We start from the raw sequence: 21226 nt of genomic DNA, 5'->3' as shown, positions 1-21226 counted from the left end.
GTTGTACCGAGGTGGTTGTTGGAATTCCCACGACTCAGTTTCTTTTGGCACAGGTTGCAAATGGCATTGCTGTTATCAGAGGCAGACACACAAAAAAAATGCCACACTGCTGAGCTTTGCAATGACGGCATTCTGTTGGTGGCAACAGCATGCGTTGATTGGCGTGCTGTCTGGCTGACCCTGGGTGCCGATACATGCTGTCTGACTGTGCCACTAGCTCCTTGCGACGTCCTCTCCCTGCTTCCAACTCGTCTCCTCCTTCTCTCTGTCTCCCCTTCTGAACTTTCCCCCTCTTCTTCTTCTCTTCGAGCAGGCACCCACATGGCATCCACGGACACATCGTCATCATCAACCGCTTCACTTGTACCTGACACCTCAGCAAAGGAAGCAGCAGCGGGTACAACAACATCATCATCACACTGTACGTCCATGTGTGTAATGCTGCCTGACTGAGACATATCCCTGTTATCTACATCCTCTGGCAATAATGGTTGCGCATCACTAATTTCATCCAACTGATGTGTAAATAACTCCACTGAGGGATCAAGTGAAGCGGCTGTGGTGGTAGTGGTGGCGGGCGGGAGAGTGGTAACTTGAGAGCAGGTGACCAAAGCTGAGCTGGAGGAGGATGGTGCGTCAAGGTTCTTAGCGGAAGCTGTTGAAGATTGGCTGTCCTGTGTAAGCCAGTCAACTATTTTCTCCGATTTTTTTGGGTTCAGGGTACATGGCCTCTGAACACTGGGCATTATTCCAGGGCCAGTGGAAATCACAGCACCACGACCACGACGGCCCCTGCGGGGTGGCCTGCCTCTGCCTGTCATTTTTTTAGATAAGTGGTACTATGCGTGCAAGGTACTGTGCCACCCTATATAAGTGGTGGGCAGTGGGCACAGTACAGTCTGTGTGGGCCTGACACACACTGGCTTGCAACTGGGATTATATCACAGAAAAATATAAAATAGAATTTTTTTTATCTGCAAGGTATTTGTGAGTGAGTGACACCCTGTAACGGTATGAGTGGAGGCCTAGCCAGTGGCCACAGTACAGTCTGGGGCCAGACACACACTGGCTTGCAAGTGGGATTATATCACAGAAAAATATTAAATTGAGTTTTTTTTAACTGCAAGGTATTTGTGAGTGACACCCTGTAACGGTATGAGTGGAGGCCTAGCCAGTGGCCACAGTACAGTCTGTGTGGGCCTGATACACACTGGCTTGCAACTGGGATTATATCACAGAAAAATATTAAATAGATTTTTTTTTATCTGCAAGGTATTTGAGTGAGTGACACCCTGTAACGGTATGAGTGGAGGCCTAGCCAGTGGCCACAGTACAGTCTGTGGGACAGACACACACTGGCTTGCAACTGGGATTATATCACAGAAAAATATTTTAAATAGAATTTTTTTATCTGCAAGGTATTTGTGAGTAAGTGACACCCTGTAACGGTATGAGTGGAGGCCTAGCCAGTGGCCACAGTACAGTCTGGGGCCAGACACACACTGGCTTGCAACTGGGATTATATCACAGAAAAATATTAAATTGAATTTTATTTATCTGCAAGGTATTTGTGAGTGACACCCTGTAACGGTATGAGTGGAGGCCTAGTCAGTGGCCACAGTACAGTCTGGGGCCAGACACACACTGGCTTGCAACTGGGATTATATCACAGAAAAATATTAAATTTATTTTTTTTTTATCTGCAAGGTATTTGTGAGTAAGTGACACCCTGTAACGGTATGAGTGGAGGCCTAGCCAGTAGCCACAGTACAGTCTGGGGCCAGACACACACTGGCTTGCAACTGGGATTATATCACAGAAAAATATTAAATAGATTTTTTTTATCTGCAAGGTATTTGTGAGTGACACCCTGTAACGGTATGAGTGGAGGCCTAGCCAGTGGCCACAGTACAGTCTGGGGCCAGACACACACTGGCTTGCAACTGGGATTATATCACAGAAAAATATTTAATAGATTTTTTTTTATCTGCAAGGTATTTTCTGTCACACTCTGTATGAATGGTGTGCACAGTACTGTCTGTGACTGAGCCTGCAGCCTCTCACACGGGCAGGCAACTGCAAAAAATATATATATATATATATATAAATAAATAAATAAAAAAGCACACTGATGTACCAGTCCTGAAAAGGGCTTTTTGGGGTGCTGTCAGGACGCTGTCCTTACAGCAGATGAGTCTGTGGACACAGAACACTGCCCTAGCTAACGGTTTCCCTATTAGATCATCAGCAGCAGCACTGTCCCTCCTCTCACTGAGAATGCAGCTTCCGAATGAATCTAAAATGGATGCTGTCCAGGAGGTGGGAGGGTCTGCTGCTGATTGGCTGGAATGTGTCTGCTGACTGTGAGGTACAGGGTCAAAGTTTACTCAATGATGATGTATAGGGGGCGGACCGAACATTGCATATATTCGCCCGCCGCTGCGAACGCGAACAAGCTATGTTCGCCGGCGAATAGTTCGGGACACCACTACCATTTAAGTCAATGGGTCCGTCAAAAAAAAATGGATGCACAACTGGTATGTCATTCGTGTCCGCATCCGTTTTTTTCTACAAGACCTTGGTGCAATAAAATTACACTTTTCATTAACCTTCCATTTTTTTCCCGTCAGACAAAAAAAAAAGAAGACACAAGGAAACACAACTGAAGCAAAATCGGACACGGACCACTGAAGCCAAATCACTGACAGTAAAAAAACACTGTCGTGTGCATGAGGCCTTAGGGTTAGACCTACGCCAAACTAGTTAGTTGGCACTGTGGTTCCACAACTATTGACCGTTAACACACCATATCTGTGAAGGCTAACCTCCGGCACTCCAGCTGTGGTTGAACTACAACTCCCAAGATCCACACTTGCTTGGCTGTTCTCAGAACTCCACAGAAATGAATGGAGCATGCTGGGAGTTCTGGAGGTTAGCCATCACTGCACTCTAGCATGTTGGTCCACGGTCCATCCTCACGTACCTTCGTAGCTGACGTTCACCTCTCACATCAATGGCGTGCGGAACGTTCCAGTTTCCACTTCGCTATTCACAATGGTGCCATCTGTCCACTCACTGTACACTTTCCTCACAGCAGCACATGAACAGTTCACACTGCAGTTTCGGAAATACCGCCACCCTTGGCCCGAAAGCCAATAATCCTCCCTTTTTGCAAACAGTCTATCACCCACCTTATATACCCGCCGAGCCAACCTCGGAAGTAGAAAGCGGTCATAAGATTTTGACTTCACTTTGTAGATAGTGTATGAAATTGATAAATAGAAACTCAGTAAAATCCATAATTTTCTTTAATTTGTCTACATGTTTTATTGCATTCATTAGAAAGGGTGAAGACAGGGAGTAGTGTTTTATGGCAGTGTTGTTGGTATAGGAATAGGAGAAGCTGGAGGTGTCAGCCTGCCAATCTTATTAATATCTTACACAGCTCTGCAATGTGTGCCAGTCCTCCGAGATCCTAATGACTAGTGACGGGTGTCAAACCTTACCCAAGGTCTTTTTGGCCAGTGGATGGTATACGCGGGCTCACCAGTCTTGGATGGTGGAAGAAAACAGTAGGAAACAAAGGTGTAGAGGACTTTATTGATCTCACGGGCGGCAACAAGCTTGGTAGTTCTTACAAGGGGCTTGATGGTTACAGTCTCACATGAGACAACAAACTTAAAAGAGTTTTCTGAGACTTAAATACTGATGACCAATCCTCTGGATAGGTCATCAGTATCTGATTGGTGGTGGTCCGACACTCGGGACCCCCACCGATCAGCTGTTTGAGAAGACACTGATGCTCCTGTGAGTGCTGCGGCCTTGACACAGCTCACCAAGCACAGCGCCGTACATTGTATAGTGGATGTGCTTGGTTTTGCATGTGACGGATGAATGTGTCATCACTTGGACTAGGGAAAGCTAAGAGAAGGCCACAGCGCTACTGCGAGCGCCGCTCCCCACCGATCAGGTGCTGATCACCTATGCAGAGGTCATCAGTATTTAAAGGGGTTGTCCAGGAAAAGCTATTGAGGACCTATCCTAGACCATGTGATGTTATAGTACATCGGTCACGTGGCCTAGTTGCAGCTCAGCCTCATAGAAGTCAATGGTGCTGAGCTGCAATACCAAGCACGGCCACTATCCGATGTACGGCGCTGTACTTGGAAAGCTGCCAGGAGCCTGAATCGTTCACCAGGGGTAGGTTCACACAGATTTTTTTGGGGAGGTTTTTTTTAAGGCAGATTTTCCTGCATATTTTTCAGGCAAAGTCACAAGTATATGCTAAAGGATTTGGAAATATACAGGATGAACTTCTCCTCTCTGATCCTCCACTTCTGGTTTTTTGCTGAAAAACTTGCAGGAAAATCTGCCTCAAAACAAACTCCAAAAAACTGCCCTAATAATTCGGCAGGAAAGTTCTACGGGGTTCAAATCCTCTGAAGCTGCTTTCAGAGGACACTGCCTGGTTTTCTGTTTTATGGTCGCCTGTAGTGTGTGTTCCACTCACGGAGAAACATTGGGGGAGATTTATCAAAACTGGTGTAAAGGAAAACTGGCTTTACCAATCAGATTCCACCTTTAATTTTTCAGTGTGCCTTTGGAAAATGAAAGGATGAATCTGATTGGTTGCTAGGAGCAACTAAGCCAGTTTTCCTTTAAACCAGTTTTAATAAATCTCCCCTGTCCCTTTTATGATTGGAATGACACGAAATACAAGGGGCTTATTTTTTTGAGCTTGGTTAGGAGAGTGGAGAGTGGTGGCATGTTTTAGCAGCAGCGCCCATATCACCACCTGAAGCGGCGGTGCCCTCCAGATTAGCTGTGCTAGGTGTGAACAGCTGGTGACATGGATCTCTGAGGGGAAGAGTCTGGCGTCCTCACCACCTGCAAGCTGATATGTTCCTGTCAGGCGGGCCCTGCATGACTTGTGGCGGGTGTGGACTTAGCAAAGCATTAGCAGAAACCACCTTCACTTAGATACAATTTACACTTCAGACTGGCTAGAAGGTAACACAGGCAGCGGCGTGGATGGGCCCCTGTTATATACCCTATTGCAGTCACCCCTCTAGTAGCTAAAGCCTGGGGCTAAATCCATTGCAACATCCGGCACTGAGGAAAAGCAGGTCATGGCAATGACTGAAAACAGTGGGCACCATGGATTCCTACTGTCCGTACAGTATTGTGTGACCTATTCTCACTACTGTCCCTGCACCCCCATGGGTTTCAGTGGCTGTCAATAACAGTGGGGGCACTATGGCTATCATTATGGGGCTCTCTGAGGCTGTCACTGACAGTGGGGGCACTATGGCTGTCATTATGGGGCTCTCTGAGGCTGTCACTGACAGTGGGGGCACTATGGCTGTCATTATGGGGTTCTCTGAGGCTGTCACTGACAGTGGGGGCACTATGGCTGACATTATGGGGTTCTCTGAGGCTGTCACTGACAGTGGGGGCACTATGGCTGACATTATGGGGCTCTCTGAGGCTGTCACTGACAGTGGGGGCACTATGGCTGTCATTATGGGGCTCTCTGAGGCTGTCACTGACAGTGGGGGCACTATGGCTGTCATTATGGGGCTCTCTGAGGCTGTCACTGACAGTGGGGGCACTATGGCTGACATTATGGGGTTCTCTGAGGCTGTCACTGACAGTGGGGGCACTATGGCTGACATTATGGGGCTCTCTGAGGCTGTCACTGACAGTGGGGGCACTATGGCTGACATTATGGGGTTCTCTGAGGCTGTCACTGACAGTGGGGGCACTATGGCTGACATTATGGGGTTCTCTGAGGCTGTCACTGACAGTGGGGGCACTATGGCTGACATTATGGGGCTCTCTGAGGCTGTCACTGACAGTGGGGGCACTATGGCTGTCATTATGGGGCTCTCTGAGGCTGTCACTGACAGTGGGGGCACTATGGCTGTCATTATGGGGCTCTCTGAGGCTGTCACTGACAGTGGGGGCACTATGGCTGACATTATGGGGTTCTCTGAGGCTGTCACTGACAGTGGGGGCACTATGGCTGACATTATGGGGCTCTCTGAGGCTGTCACTGACAGTGGGGGCACTATGGCTGACATTATGGGGTTCTCTGAGGCTGTCACTGACAGTGGGGGCACTATGGCTGACATTATGGGGCTCTCTGAGGCTGTCACTGAGAGTGGGGGCACTATGGCTGACATTATGGGGTTCTCTGAGGCTGTCATGACTGACTGAATCAAGAAGGGACTGAAAGACTTGATTTCTACTCATCCACTACTACTACTATTGTCTCTCTAAAATACCTGACCGTGCCGGTTATCACTGATCCGCTTGTCCCCATTCGCACCTACCTCCAGCTATAGTGCTTTGATTGGGCAATCTATTGTGCGGCAACCTGGGGTATTTATCAATGCAAAGCTTGGCACAATTGCCCTTCAGCACTACTATGAAGTGGCCCTCCTCAGCTGTCACGTAGGTACAGGGCTTGCTGGGGGCAGATCACCGCGCATTATAGTACAAACCACTCAGTGCACTTAAGGTGGCATGCCCACAAAACCCAACATTAAAATGGCTCCAACATTTCTCTACTTCCGTTTCTGATTGGTCTGATCGCCGGCCCGAAACCACCTACCAGCCAATCATGTGTGAGAGGCGTGTCACGCCGCTGACAGATCCTCCCATAGGCCACAGCCTACAGCGTTCTGATTGGCTGCCGACAGTCACTTGCCTGTGATTGGTTTAACTCCGCTCTGAGAGCGCTGTGATTGGTCGGCAGCTCCTGATGTTTCTGGAGTGCGGAAGAAAGATCTGGAAGGTTCTGGAGGTGGAGCCGCGTCTATACAAGGGACTGGCTGTCACGGAGTCTGCTCAGCAGTGTCTTTACGAGCGCCCTATACAGGTACGTGGGGTTGGTGGGTTTTGCATTAGGTGTGGGCACCGTGCTGCTACATAGGCAGTGGGCACGCTTGGCTTTTGGCCAATTTTGGCTAATAAATGATCCCCCCCCCCTGAGATGAAGCAGTTTGATTATAGTAGTAGTCCTGGATGATGGGGGTAGTCTTCCCCATGGTAAGTGTATTGGACCTGCCCCCCAGTGACTTGGTCTTCATACTTTCTCACACGGGACGTTTACTGTCCACACGACCTGTGATCAAAAAGTATAAAATCGCCCCTCCTACGTGCTCCCAGCAAGTTTCCATCAAACTTCAGCAAAATGACACTTTTTTCAGTAAAACTGCTGCAATTTGCGGGTGACCGCGTCAAAAAACTGCACTGTATGTGCCTGCCATTAAAGGGGTCCTCCGAGTCGGCGCCTAACTTGGGTCTTATATCAAACCTGTGGCGAGAAGACCCTTCCAGTAGTACTTGCCCTTCTGCTGATTCCGCCATCTCTGCTGGGGTCACATGACTGGTGGCGGGTTCTTCCTCTGACGTCTCTTCTTCCTGTAGCGGTCCGAGGAATAACCCGCAGCCGGGAATGGCGGAAAGGTAGGTACCGTTGAAGGTGTCTTCTTTCCACAGGTTAAAGACCGCTTTTAGGTACAGGTCCCGAGAACCCCCTTTTAAGATTGTGGCGTCGTGCAGCTAATGGCGGTGAGGGTGGTCACGTGATCGCTACGTGCGGGGGAGATCCAAACCTGCTGTCCGATCACCTCACTGATTCGTCCTGGGGTTGCCATCGTCGGTCGTCATGTAGCCCCCGGCCCTTAGATGGGTGCTGTTGTGTGACCCATATCCACAGGATAGGAGGTAAGTGTCTGATCGGCGGGGGGAGCGAACGCTCTTTCATAAGAAAGGGAGACCCCATGTGAATGGAGCAGTGACGTCACTCCGTGGGACTGCCGGAGAGAAGTACAAGCTCGACCACCTCTCCATTCAAATAGTGGGACGCTGGGCCCCCATTTTAGTGATTAGCAGGGCCCACAGTGCTCAGACCCCCACCAGATCACTTATCCCATATCCTTTAAAAAAGTATTTGAAATGGATCAACCCCTTTAATCCACAGTTGTTATAAAGTTCTGAAGTGTTTTTCAAGAGCTCTGCCTGCTGTCAGTGAACAGAACCCTTGACTTAATTCGTCTCCACAGCTGAAGGTTTGTTACAATTATATCCAGTCTAGACAATCTATTGCAAGCTAAACCCCCTGGACCGTGTCCTTCGGGTAGAAAGCTATGGGGACAGGAGAGAAATTTGTCAAACTGTGTCAGCAAGCACAGATCTTGAAAATGTGGAAGGCGTGAAACAAAGTGCATCGGTAGCTGATCCTTTCAGGCAGCTTTAGTGTACGGAGAGGGATTATTTGCACAGGCCTTGGCGTGGTATAATGTAGATGCGGTATGTGGCGGTGTGTTTACCTGCGGCTTAGCTTGTGTTTGCTGTGGAGAGGCAGGGACGCGGTATGGAGCCGCTGCCAGTACCGATCCTCACGTCACCCCGTCTTTGTTGCGCCCCCTTTTCTGGGTGATACTGATGTGTGCCCCATTCCTCCTCCTCCGCAGGTGTCTGGTTACACCCCTAACTGGAAAGGTCAACAAGAAGCATGGGCAAAGATTACTACAAGATCCTTGGGTTGTCCAAGGGGGCGTCAGAGGAAGACATCAAGAAGGCGTACAGGAAACAAGCCCTGAAATATCACCCGGATAAAAACAAGGATCCTGGGGCGGAGGAGCGCTTCAAAGAGATTGCTGAGGCTTACGATGTGCTGAGCGACCCTAAGAAGAGGGAGATATTCGACAAGTACGGCGAGGAGGGTACGTGCCATGTGTATGCGTGGGCATCTTACGATGTCCGGCGCAGGCGATGGAGTCGGTGGGGGCGTTTCTCCTCCACAGTTTAAAGTGCTTGGAGTCAATATAGTAAAGGGGTTGTATCTTCCATACCCTGGGGGCATATCACATGTCTGATAGGTGCGGGTCCCACCTCTGGAACCTTCACCTGCGTTTAGAAGTGAAGAAGGGCGCACCGCGCATGAGAGGCCACCCTCCTTTCAGTTCTATGGGGCTGCTGAAAATAGCCGAGCGGCGTGCTTGGCTAGTTTCGGAAGTCCCATTGAAATGAACAGGAAGTGCGGCCACCGCTCCGTTCACTTCTATGGGGCTGACGGCCACCTCTGAGACCTACATTTATCTTTAGAATGGAGCCCGTCTGCGCAGCTGCCCTCCATTCATTTCTATGGGAGTGCTGAAAGTAGCAGAGCGGTGGCCACGCTTACGCAGTGCACTTCCCATTCATTTCAACGGGACTGCTTAGCTATTTTGGCACTCCCGTAGAAATGAATGGAGGGCGGCTGTGCCCTGCTTCACTTTGCGGGCTCCGTTCTAAGGTGCACGTTCCAGCGCATATGCCCCCAAAGTATGAGATGACACAACCCCTTTAAGGCCTGACTAATAGGCAGTTATGGAGAATGAACCAGTCATTCCAGACAATATCTCGCTGATGAGCAGAGGGAAGAGCTGCTTTCACAGGCAGCAATCGTCCCCACTGTATGGGGATAAGTGATCACTGTTGTGATTGTTTGTGCCCATAGTGAATCATTGTCATCCTTGCGCGATCGGCGGCACATTGACACAGGGCAATGACTGGGAACACTGATTTCTAAGAATTGCCCTGATTGTCAGTCAATGCATTATCTAATGATCCGATATAATCCCCTCCATAACCCAGATATGGTAGTAACGGACCGGGCGTTGCACATCAGATGGTGTTTTTGCCCTCTTCTCGTTGGCCAATGCCAAACACCTGGTCAGCTACATACCTCTTTTATTATAAGGGCATGTCCACACTGGACCAGTGGCTGTACCCCAAGGGTACATGCACACAGCAGGGCGGTTTTCGCTGCACCTCGCATCCACATGTGTTGATCTCACCCTTTGCATTGCAAGGGGTGAAAATTTGCACGCTGTGGATTCGAAAATTTGCAGTGCAGGCCAATTACCGCTCTTATTTCGGCAGCATGTGGATGGGATTTTGAAAAACTCATCTGCTTAAAATGGTTCTGTATTTCGCTGCAGATTTTCCTACGCCTAATACACTAATCAGTGAATGTGATCCTTCCTGCAGCCTGCACTAGTTCTGTGTGTGTGCCCAGGGACCTGAGGTGCCCGCTCGTACATTAGGCGGTGACCACAATGACTGTTCTGAGCATTCCTTCTGGTACAGGCGTGGCGTCAGGATTTCACCTGGCTACAGTGATCCATTCCCACCCCACACGCCCTAAGCAACCTGTGTGGGCATGTTTTATTAGCGCATAGTATCTCGTAGGTGCTCGCCTCGTGCTTTGCAGAGGCCTTCCTCTTGGCATATTGCGGGCAGAGCTCCATGTCATAGCTTCCTGCCTGATAAATCGTGCCAATAATGTTCCAGCAATTTTTTTAAATATTTTTTTGTTATTTTGCCACATGGTGAGACATTGCTTCCAGACGGCTGGGTGCACCATATAACCCGGTGACTAGGGCTGAAACGATTATTCGATTGAATTGAGTAATTTGACACCCAAAAATCCTCGCTGCAAATCCTCAGCTCCACTATCCCCCAGTGCCATCAGCCCCTCCATGCCATCCATTGCCATGTCCCCCAGTGCCATCAGATCAGCCCCTCCATGTCCCCCACTCCCATCTGACCCTCAATGCCATCCATTGCCGGCTGTCCCCCTTCAGTACCATGTCCCCAGCGCCAGTGAAATAAAATACTTATATTTCCTGTAGGGGCGCCGCTCCACAGCGCCTTCCTCTTCTCCGCGCGCTGCACTGGATCCTGACGTCACACATCGTCAGGTCATAGTGCTCGCTTCGCGCACTATGACCTGACAATGTGTCATGGTCCAATGCAGTGCGTTACGGGCCGGCGGTTGACCATGGAGCGGTAAGTAATAGCTCAGTGGTCACATGGCACAAACAAATCCTCGATGCAAAAAATGTGCATCGAGGATTTTTTATTTATTTTTTGTGTCTAATTACTTGATTCAATCGAGTAATCGTTTCAGCCCTAGTAAGCGCGCACTATGGCCTGACACTGTGTGACGTCAGGATGACAGTGCAGCGCGCGGGGAAGAGGATGAAGGGGCGCCCCTACAGGAGAGGTAAGGCCTCTTTCACATGGGCGTCATGTTTTTGGCCCGGATAAGATGCAGATGCGTTGCGGGAAAATGCGCTTTTTTTTTTTTTTTTTTTTTTTGCACGAGTGCAAAACATTGTAATGCGTTTAGCACGCGCATGAGAGAAATTGGCATGTTTGGTACCCGAACTTCTTCACAGAAGTTCGGGTTTGGGTTAGGTGTTCTGTAGATTGTATTATTTTCCCTTATAACATGGTTATAAGGGAAAATAATAGCATTCTGAATACAGAATGCATAGTACAATAGTAGGGCTGGAGGGGTTTAACTCGCCTTAATCCACTTGTTCGCGCAGCCGGCATCTCTTCTGTCTTCTTCTTTGAGGAATAGGACCTTCGATGACATCACTGCGCTCATCACATGGTCCATCACATGATCGTTTACCATGGTGATGGATCATGTGACGGACCATGTGATGAGCTTAGTGACGTCACCACAGGTCCTTTTCCTACTGCACAGCAAAGATGAAGACAGAAGAGATGCCGGCTGCGCGAACAAGTGGATTAAGGTGAGTTAAATTATTATTTTTAACCCCTCCATCGCTATTGTACTATGCATTCTGTATCAAGAATGCTATTATTTTCCCTTATAACCATGTTATAAGGGAAAATAATAATGATCGGGTCCCGATCGTCTTCTAGCAACTGTGCGTGAAAATCGCACCGCATCCGCACTTGCTTGCGATTTTCACGCAGCCCCATTCACTTCTATGGGGCCTGTGTTGCGTGGAAAACGCACAAAGAGGAGCATGTCGCGATTTTTCACGCAATGCACAAGTGATGCGTGAAAATCACGGCTCATGTGCACAGCCCCATAGAAGTGAAATGGGTCCAGATTCAGTGCGGGTGCAATGCTTTCACCTCACGCAACGCACCCACGCGGAAATCTCGCCCGTGTAAAAGGGGCCTAAGTATTTAGTTTCACTGGCGCTGGGGACATGGCTTGAAGGGGGAGCTGATTACTTTTTATAAAGAAAAACATTCTTTTAATTACGGTTTTGTTATTAGAGTACTCGATTAATCGTTGGATTAATTGAAGGTATACTCGTTTACAAGAAACAGTCGATAGCTGCAGCCCTACCGGTGACCACTTGTGCTTCTGTAGTGATTGCTATGCACTAACATGTGTGCACCGAGCAGGTCCTGTCCTGCCGGAGCCTCGCTGCTTCTGCAGATCAGGACATGTCGCTGCTTCTGTCTTATCCTTTAGGTTCACATTAGCAATCGCTGTATAGGCCTGTAATGTTCTCTACTGGACCTCGCACTGTACTCTCCATGTATTTCTCGCCGGGGGAGGGAACCAGTCTGAAAAATCTTATATAGACTGAAAAATGAAGGCACCAGGCGCTTCCATGGTGCCCATACTCATAACTGGCATCCACTCAGGACCCTTCCTCCTCTATGAGCCGGAGAGGCATACTCTTTCGAGACCTAATAAAGGTCTGATGGCCACGGTTGCCGGCGGTTATGACGTGATTGATGTAAAAATAAACGGAAGAAATCCCATAGTACATGACAAACTCTTTCTAACAAAGCTAGAACCAGCCCTGTACCTCACATGGATCCAGAGATCTCCTCATTCATTGCTCTGCTAGATTTATATCAAGTTGGCCGCTCAGGGGCGTGTCCTTTCCGCTGCAGCTCTTTCACTGTAACTGCCACAGCTTCTAACAGAAGATATGGCTGGTGACAGTTAAAGATTTAAACTGAGCTTGTGCAACCATCTAAATCAGGTGGACAAGAAATACGGAAAATAACAAACAGCAGGTGGCGCAATACAGATAGATTTTATTGAATAACTAATTACAAAAGTGTTCAGACCCTGGTGCTGGTTTGAAAAATGTAGCATATTATTTGTGGTACAACCAGGGCTGTGGAGTCGGAGTCGAGGAGTCGGAGTCAATTTTGGGTACCTGGAGTCGGAGTCGGCAAAAAATGAACCGACTCCGACTCCTACTAAATTTAAATTGGAATAAAAAAATAAAAAAGCAAGTTTAAATGTCTGAATTCATAAACAGTTATAATTAATGACTTCTCTACTGTAAGAATAAAGGCCAATGCATGCAGTGCCTCACGTAACCGCAAAACAAACGCGTTCAGTGATGTGAAGAAGCGTGCTTTTCATATGCTTCACTATATGGCACGCAATGCACAATTAGGAGTGGCAATACATATACTTTCCATTGTGTTGTGTTCTGATGTTACAGGGAACACAATGCCCATGGTTAGCCTCGCCTCTCACTGATAAGGGATTAAGTAAATATGTGTTTTGCAGGACTAGAGACACTTGTATAAGTGAAGGGAATGGAGGGTCAATAGTTCAAGACTGAAGCTGTAAACCATGGATGTCAAACTCATGGCCCTCCAGATGTTGCAAAACTACAACTCCCACCATTCCCTGATAGCTGTAGTATGCCCAGGCATGATGGGAGTTGTAGTTTTGCAACAGCTGGAGTTTGACATCCCTGCTGTAAACCATTGGAAAAACTGCTGTCATTCAGCTAAGGCTATAAAATGTGTAAACTCAGATTGTTATCTTAAACTTTAAACATGACTATGGGATTCTTCTAGGGAAATCATGTTTTAAAATAAATGTCCTTCCCTGGATCCTCCCACTGCCCTATCTTCAGCAGAAGATCAGCACACAAAGGAGAAGGCAGCAGCTTCTGCCCAACTACCTCTGTGCTAGAAGAGCTTAGAAGAACTTCTTTCTTTCCTTCAAGGAATGTATAAAATACATTCGCATATTAAATAGAGGAGTCGGAGTCGGAAGTACAAAAAACTGAGGAGTCTGAGTCGGAGCATTTATCTAGCGACTCCACAGCCCTGGGTACAACCCAGGGGAGGGCTGGCAGCCGTAGTCTTTGGGGGCAAATCCAGTCAAGTGGCCCATTTAGCCCCGCCCATTATTAAAAGCCCCTCCTACATATAATAGGCCACTCCCAACAAACACTGTACAGCTGACATTCTATAGTTGAGGTCTGTCTCTACACATCATATGGAGAGGGGAGGCCTGTCCTGGCTGCACTGCCTGCTTCACATTATACAATAGACAGCAGGCTACAGCCAGGAAGCTCCTCCGCTCTCCTCCCTCCCCAGATCCTGCTCAAGGCTTGTGGTTCCCCCCACCATCTGCCACCCACCCATGGCCTGCTGCCCCCTTTGGCCGTCCTCACCCAGCTCTAAATCCTCCTTCTGCAAATGGCAGGAGTTGGAGCCGGAGCATCTCCTCTCCTACATAGCGCCCCATACCTCTTACATCCAGTGATGTCACCTTTGTTGTAGACGTTCTCTTTCTTTATCTTCTCCAGACCAGACCGCCATGATGATTTTTCTGCCATCTCCCTTCTCTGCAGAGATTGAGAAACAGACATTAGTTTCCCACATTTCAATCATCTTCTGACACCCTTTCCTGCCACCCCCAATACTATACTGCAGAAACAGTCCCCCTGGAAATACTACTACCACACAGATGGTGCCCCCAATACTGTGCCCGCTGTGCCCCCAATACTATACTGCAGAAACAGTACCCCTGGGAATAGTACTACCACACAGATAGTGCCCCCTTAAACAATTATTGGCACACAGCGCTCTAAAAAATAACTGCACTCAGACACTAATAGTATAAAGATAATGTCCCCCAAAAATAATTGTGCTAAGCTGATACTATGCCAGGGTGCCCCCAAAGTAACAGTGCTCCCCAAAATCCCACCAATAGAAATAATTCTCTGCCAGAGCACACTTAGTAGTAATAATGCCCCTTTAGTGCCCTAGTAATCATGTTCCTCATAGCCCCCCAGTAGTAGTAAAGCTCCCCATAATACCCCCTAGTAGTACTAATTCTCCCTATAATAGGACAGTACATGAAATACCCCTGCTTAGTGCCCGCAGTTGAGCTAATGTCTCCATAATGTATGCCAGTATAAAATACCCCTATATAGTGCCCCAGTAAATGCCCTCATACTGCTCCTCTCCCCCTTCCCCATAGTGTCCCCCATAATATGCCAGTAAAAAAAGGCCCCTTCTTAGTGCCCCAGCAGATGCCCCTATAGTTCTCCTCTCCCCCACAATGTGCCAGTAAAAAAATGCCCCTTCTTAGTGCCACCGCTCCGTTCACTTCTATTGGGCTGACGGCCACCTCTGAGACCTACATTTATCTTTAGAATGGAGCCCGCCTGCGCAGCTGCCCTCCATTTATTTCTATGGGAGTGCTGAAAGTAGCAGAGCGCTGGCCATCAGGCTCATAGAAGTGAATAGAGCGGTGGCCACGCTTACGCAGTGCTCTTCCCATTCATTTCAACGGGACTGCTTAGCTATTTTGGCACTCCCATAGAAATGAATGGAGGGCGGCTGTGCCCTCCTTCACTTTGCGGGCTCCGTTCTAAGGTGCAGGTTCCAGCGCATATGCCCCCAAAGTATGAGATGACACAACCCCTTTAAGGCCTGACTAATAGGCAGTTATGGAGAATGAACCAGTCATTCCAGACAATATCTCGCTGATGAGCAGAGGGAAGAGCTGCTTTCACAGGCAGCAATCGTCCCCACTGTATGGGGATTAGTGATCACTATTGTGATCGTTGGTGACCATAGTGAATCATTGTCATCCTTGCGCGATCGGCGGCACATTGACACAGGGCAATGACTGGGAACACTGATTTCTAAGAATTGCCCTGATTGTCAGTCAATGCATTATCTAATGATCCGATATAATCCCCTCCATAACCCAGATATGGTAGTAACGGACCGGGCGTTGCACATCAGATGGTGTTTTTGCCCTCTTCTTGTTGGCCAATGCCAAACACCTGGTCAGCTACATACCTCTTTTACTATAAGGGCATGTCCACACTGGACCAGTGGCTGTACCCCAAGGGTACATGCACACAGCAGGGCGGTTTTCGCTGCACCTCGCATTCACATGTGTTACTTGATCTCACCCTTTGCATTGCAAGGGGTGAAAATTTGCACGCTGTGGATTCAAAAAATTTGCAGTTTGTGCAACCATCTGTCAGGTGGACAAGAAATACGGAAAATAACAAACAGCAGGTGGCGCATAGTGCCGCTCTCCCCTATAGTGCCTCCCATAATGTGCCAGTAGTGGTAGACAGAGCGGTGTGCTTGTAATGCACGCTTGTAGCATTCTGCTACACACATGCATTACATTGAGGAAGTGAAAGCCAGCAGGTAGCGCCGTTTCTTATGTAAGAGTGCCACCTGCTGGCTTTAAAATGAAATGTCATGGCTTGACTGTGGCAGAAAGGGGTTCATTCACAAAAAAAAAAAAAAAAAAAGTAAGATATAGAGATAGTTACTAGTATTAGGAATAGTAATTAGACTACGTACACACCCATCCAAACATCCTGCCCCTTTTTCGTTCATAAAAAATATTTATTATATTAGTTTTAGCAATGGTATAGTGGAATTTGTATGTGTAAAATATACAAACATACACACGTTTGTTTATTTTAAAAATCTATTTTGTATAGCAGGATTTTTTTTTTTTCTGTGTAAAATATACAAACGCACGTAAAAAAAAAAAAATATTACCGTAGGGGAATAACATATAAAAAAAGTCACTTTCAAGGGGCTTGCCTTGTTGCGTTTTGGCGCTGTACAAATTTTTTCTGGCAATACGGTGCCATAGAACCAGCAATAGAAAAATAGGCCGCCAAAATCCAACCTACGCTCCAGTCTTTTGAAGTCTTGCGGCGGGCCCAGCCAGTAGATAAGTTACATAAATGGCGCTTATTTTCAGAGCACAACAGTACGGTAACGGTTTTAGAAATGTTGTCTTGAAACCTTTAGTAATAGTTAGAAGAAAAAAATGTGATAATTTATATATAAATTCTTATAATATAATTTTCAGTTTTCCCTTAATTTTTATTTTTTTATATTCTATCCATCATCTAATGGCACAAAAGAAAGGTCTAAGGTGTCCAGAGAAAAATAATATGAAATACATGTAGGCTGGCTCAGAAATGAATCAGTTATTTGCAGTTAGATAGACGCATTGCTACAACTGAAAAAGTGGCCTGGTAAGGAAGGGGGATAAACACTCCGGTAATGAAGTGGTTAATCTGCCCCAGTAGAGCTAACCGCGCAGCTGCAGAGGTGGGGAGCCGGCTGTCGGTTACAGCAGGGTCCCCATAGAGAAGGCAGGGACTTCCCTCAAAGGTCTTGTATGACGTTATGAGGGCAAAAAGTGTAAAAATAAAATAAAATTGCACAAAACAAAAATAAACGTAATAAACCACTACCACGCTACAGCTTCTAGCCCGCCTCCGGCCAGCATAATCCATGCATCACCCTATATCAAAATGACCGGTGTGAAAAGGGGACATAATTTAAAAAGTTATTTTAGTTGCACATTAACAAAGAAAGAATCACAAAAAATAGATGAACAAAGAGCCAGGACAGGAAGCAGAATACATGGAGTGACTTCTAAAATCATAGCCATAAAACCACACGTTTTATGGGGGGCGGGGGACTAGAATATTCACAAATAGTCTATTAATATTTGATTGTAAACGTGAATATTCACAAATAGTCTATTAATATTTGATTGTAAATGTGACATTTCTTTTAATTTTATTTTTTTAAACAGGTCTTAAAGGAGCCCCAGGTGGAGGAAGCAGTGGTCCCAATGGTCCTTCCTTCAGCTACTCCTTCCATGGAGATCCTCATGCCATGTTTTCAGAGTTCTTTGGGGGTCGTAACCCGTTTGATTCTTTCTTTGTAAGAGGAGAAGAGGACATGGAGACAGACGACCCCTTCTCGGGATTTGGCATGGGCGGTTTCGGTCATTTAGGTGGCTTCCCCAGGTCTGCCCCAGGAGGACGTCGTGAGCCACTCCAGAAGAAGCAAGACCCTCCAGTGATCAGAGAGCTACCGGTTTCTCTAGAAGAAGTCTTTACTGGCTGCACCAAGAAGATGAAGATTTCTCACAAACGACTGGGCCCAGACGGGAGGAGTATGCACACAGAGGACAAGATCCTCACCATCCAAGTGAAGAGGGGCTGGAAGGAGGGCACCAAGATCACATTCCCCAAGGAGGGTGATGAGACGCCTAGAAACATCCCGGCAGATATTGTGTTTGTGCTAAAAGACAAACCTCATTCTGTGTACAAGAGAGATTCATCTAATGTGATCTACACAGCGAAGATCAGCCTACGAGAGGTGAGGACGTACGTCATGGCCTAGCATAGTAGATACAATCCACAACTGCTTTTTCCCTTAGTGATACTGTCCGATGACGTCATCATGTGCAGCAGTGGCCTCCAACCTGTGACAGCTGCATGGTATGCTGGGTCATTGACTGAGAGTTAAAGGGTCACTGTGTTTTGAGATAACCTTTGATTTCTCTCAGAGACATATCAAAAGTATTGATTGGTGGAAGTCTTAGTGAGACCCCTAGCGATCGCTAGAACGAGGAGAGAGAAGCGCTCACATATTGAGGAGATGGAAGCAAGATGGATCCTTACACTTTTTGAGTCCGTCTTGCCTCCTCTCCTACAGCGATGAGAGAGCATGTGATATGTAAGCTCTTCTCTCTCCTTGTACGAATGATCGGTAGGGGTCTCGCTGATCAATACTTCAGACCCTTTCATGGAGGGGTTTCCTTGCACTACGTCAATGGCTGACAATAGGGGACAGCAGACAATGTTGTCTCCTCATCACTAACATTGTTCCTCTTTGTCCCAGGCTCTCTGCGGCTGCTCCATCAACATCCCCACCCTCGACAGTCGCACCATTCCACTCGTCAGCAAAGACATCATCAACCCAGGGACCAAGCGCAGGTTTCACGGAGAAGGACTTCCATTCCCCAAGGCCCCCGAACAGCGGGGGGATCTCATAGTGGAGTTTGATATACGCTTTCCCGAACGTCTGCCCACCTCTTCTCGGGAAACTCTAGAACGGGTCCTGCCTGCATAATAGGGACGCTGACTCCCACATACAATGACACAGACCAAAGTGGTACTGACGGGCGTGACCCAACAAGCCTGCAGTGCCTGAGAAGCTGGAGAGGAATTCTGCTTATGAGCAAGGCACCCAATGACCCGAAATACATGTTTCATTTATTTTATTTTTTTCTTCTTTTCCTTCACACCAATAAGTCTTGAACCAGCTACCACTGAACGTCTTAAAGGTGATGATGAGTTTAAGAGCCCGCTTATTATGATTCCGCTTTGTAGTTAGAAGCCTCCCATAGTCGTGGCGGTTGTATATTCATGCATTCCTTATTACTGTTGTGTTTAGAAATCAACCCGCTGTCTGTCTGCATTTGTAAGTCCAGAGAGGAAGCTGCTGTCCCATGTCAGCAGCTACAGTCCTATGTCAAGTCTGATAGCAGATTCCATTAGTTTACCAGTCATCTCATTCAGTATCATCTCCCTTTTATTTCCTGTGATATTTCTGTGCTGACAGGTGCAGCATCATTGTGCCCCATGGTGTACCGCCCATGCCACACAGTGCCCGATACTAGGACAGAGATCAGCATGATTAGCAGTTACCGTCTTTCCTGGAAGGGGCCAGTTCAGAAACTTCTTTTCATCTCATGAACAATCGGTGTGCCCTTGCGCATGTAAGTCTACTTTCACTCTGGCGTTTTGGCTTTCTGTTTGTGAGATCCGTCATGGGCTCTCATAAGCGGTCCAAAACGGATCAGTTTTGCACTAATGCATTTTGAATGGAAAAGGATCCGCTCAGAACGCATCAGTTTGCCTTCCGATCAGTCCCCATTCCGCTCTGGAGGCTGCTTGCAGCGTTTTGCAGTCCGCCTGATGAAAAGGTGCCAAATGGATCCATCCTGGCACACAATGTAAGTCAATGGGGACGGATCTGTTTTCTCTGGCACAATAGAAAACTGATCCGTCCCCCACTGACTTTCAATGGTGGTAAAGACTGATCCGTCATGGCTATAGAAGACATAATACAACTGGATCCGTTCATGACGGATGCTTGCGGTTGTATTATGGTAATAGGAGCGTTTTTGCAGATCCATGACTGATCCGCAAAAACCGCTAGTGTAAAAGTAGCCTTACAGAACTTTGTTTTAAATGGGAGACACAATTTATTTATTTATTTTTTTAATGCCCCATTTACCTGCAGAGTTGCAATTATTTGAACCAGCCACTAGGTGGTGCCAATGAGTTGCTTTTAATTTCAAACCTAAAAGCTTTCGAGCTTATGTAAATTTCAGAGAAGGTGGACTGGCGTATGGAAATATTAGCTGGCTCACTCCAGTGCCCCCTGTATAAATACATATGTATTTGTGTTGTAAATATTATATATATATCTTTTTTTATTTTAATCCAGTTCTGTGTTCATGTTTCATGCTGGAGCGTTAGGGTTGGTGAATGATCTATGTGACGTATGACGTTTGGATACAGATATTTTTGTTGTATTGTTTGTATACGATGACATTTCCTAGTACTGCCTATCTGTCCAGCGACTGGTCGTGTGATGGCATGGAGTCGCTGGACCATACGGAAACATCTCCAACACTAAATAAAGTATTTTCAATAAATCCTGTCTGCAGGTCTTAGTTCTTAGTCTTACTGTCAATTGTTGGAGGCTGAAGAGTCCTGTTTGCAAAACTTTGCACGTGCCCTGGACCACAGTTATCGGTAGGAATAGATCTCCCGGCCAGGCTCTGTTTTACCTGCCTGCAGTGGTGACGCCATGTCAACACCACATGGCTGGCCCCTTCGTTGCACTCCTGAGCCCAGTGATTGGCTGCAGCAGTCACATGTTGTGATGTCATCACTGCAGCCAGGTAAACAGAATATGGCCAGAGCGGCAACGTGGAATCTGTCGTGTAAATAACCATCTATTCTTTCTAGGAAAGATTGCAAGTGTTGTCCAGTTTCCTCCTGAAACTGGAGAATCCCTTTAAATGGGTTGTCCACTTTAAATAGTATTTTTTGATCGAGGTTGGGCTGACACGTTGCAGCTGTGATGTAATTTTCTTATTTAATGGCAAAACTGTGACCGCAACGTGTGAAGTAAGCGGAAAGATGGAGAGAAGCACAGTGCCATGGGAGTTTTTATTTTTTTGTACAGAGTTCCAGTTTCCCACTACATCTTATGCAATAGTAAATGGTGCCAATAGAAAGTACAACTTGTCCCGCAAAAA

The 21226-nt window shown here is 47.1% G+C and overlaps 1 protein-coding gene across 1 annotated transcript; it reads left to right on the top strand.

Moving 5' to 3' along the window:
- Nucleotides 1-6786: 6786 nt before the first annotated feature.
- On the top strand, nucleotides 6787-20010 carry DNAJB1 (DnaJ heat shock protein family (Hsp40) member B1). Its single transcript, XM_044279129.1, has 4 exons — nucleotides 6787-6883; nucleotides 8484-8735; nucleotides 17696-18267; nucleotides 18793-20010. Exons 2-4 carry the CDS (start codon nucleotides 8525-8527, stop codon nucleotides 19021-19023), a joined length of 1014 nt encoding a protein of 337 aa, XP_044135064.1. The 5' UTR covers nucleotides 6787-6883; nucleotides 8484-8524; the 3' UTR covers nucleotides 19024-20010.
- The last annotated feature ends 1216 nt before the right edge of the window (nucleotides 20011-21226 follow it).

The sequence above is a fragment of the Bufo gargarizans genome, chromosome 2, assembly GCF_014858855.1.
Source record: "Bufo gargarizans isolate SCDJY-AF-19 chromosome 2, ASM1485885v1, whole genome shotgun sequence".
Lineage (NCBI taxonomy): Eukaryota > Metazoa > Chordata > Amphibia > Anura > Bufonidae > Bufo > Bufo gargarizans.
Note: the sequence above shows the minus strand (reverse complement) of the source record. Positions and strands in the feature narration are given on the sequence as shown.

What these genes read in the sequence shown, in the direction of transcription:
- DNAJB1 (XM_044279129.1), top strand. Translation starts at nt 8,525, where the DNA reads ATGGGCAAAGATTACTACAAGATCCTTGGGTTGTCCAAGGGGGCGTCA. An exon ending in CGACAAGTACGGCGAGGAGG is followed by an intron (nt 8,736 to 17,695) that starts GTACGTGCCATG and finishes TTTTTTAAACAG; the next exon opens with GTCTTAAAGGAGCCCCAGGT. An exon ending in CGAAGATCAGCCTACGAGAG is followed by an intron (nt 18,268 to 18,792) that starts GTGAGGACGTAC and finishes TCTTTGTCCCAG; the next exon opens with GCTCTCTGCGGCTGCTCCAT.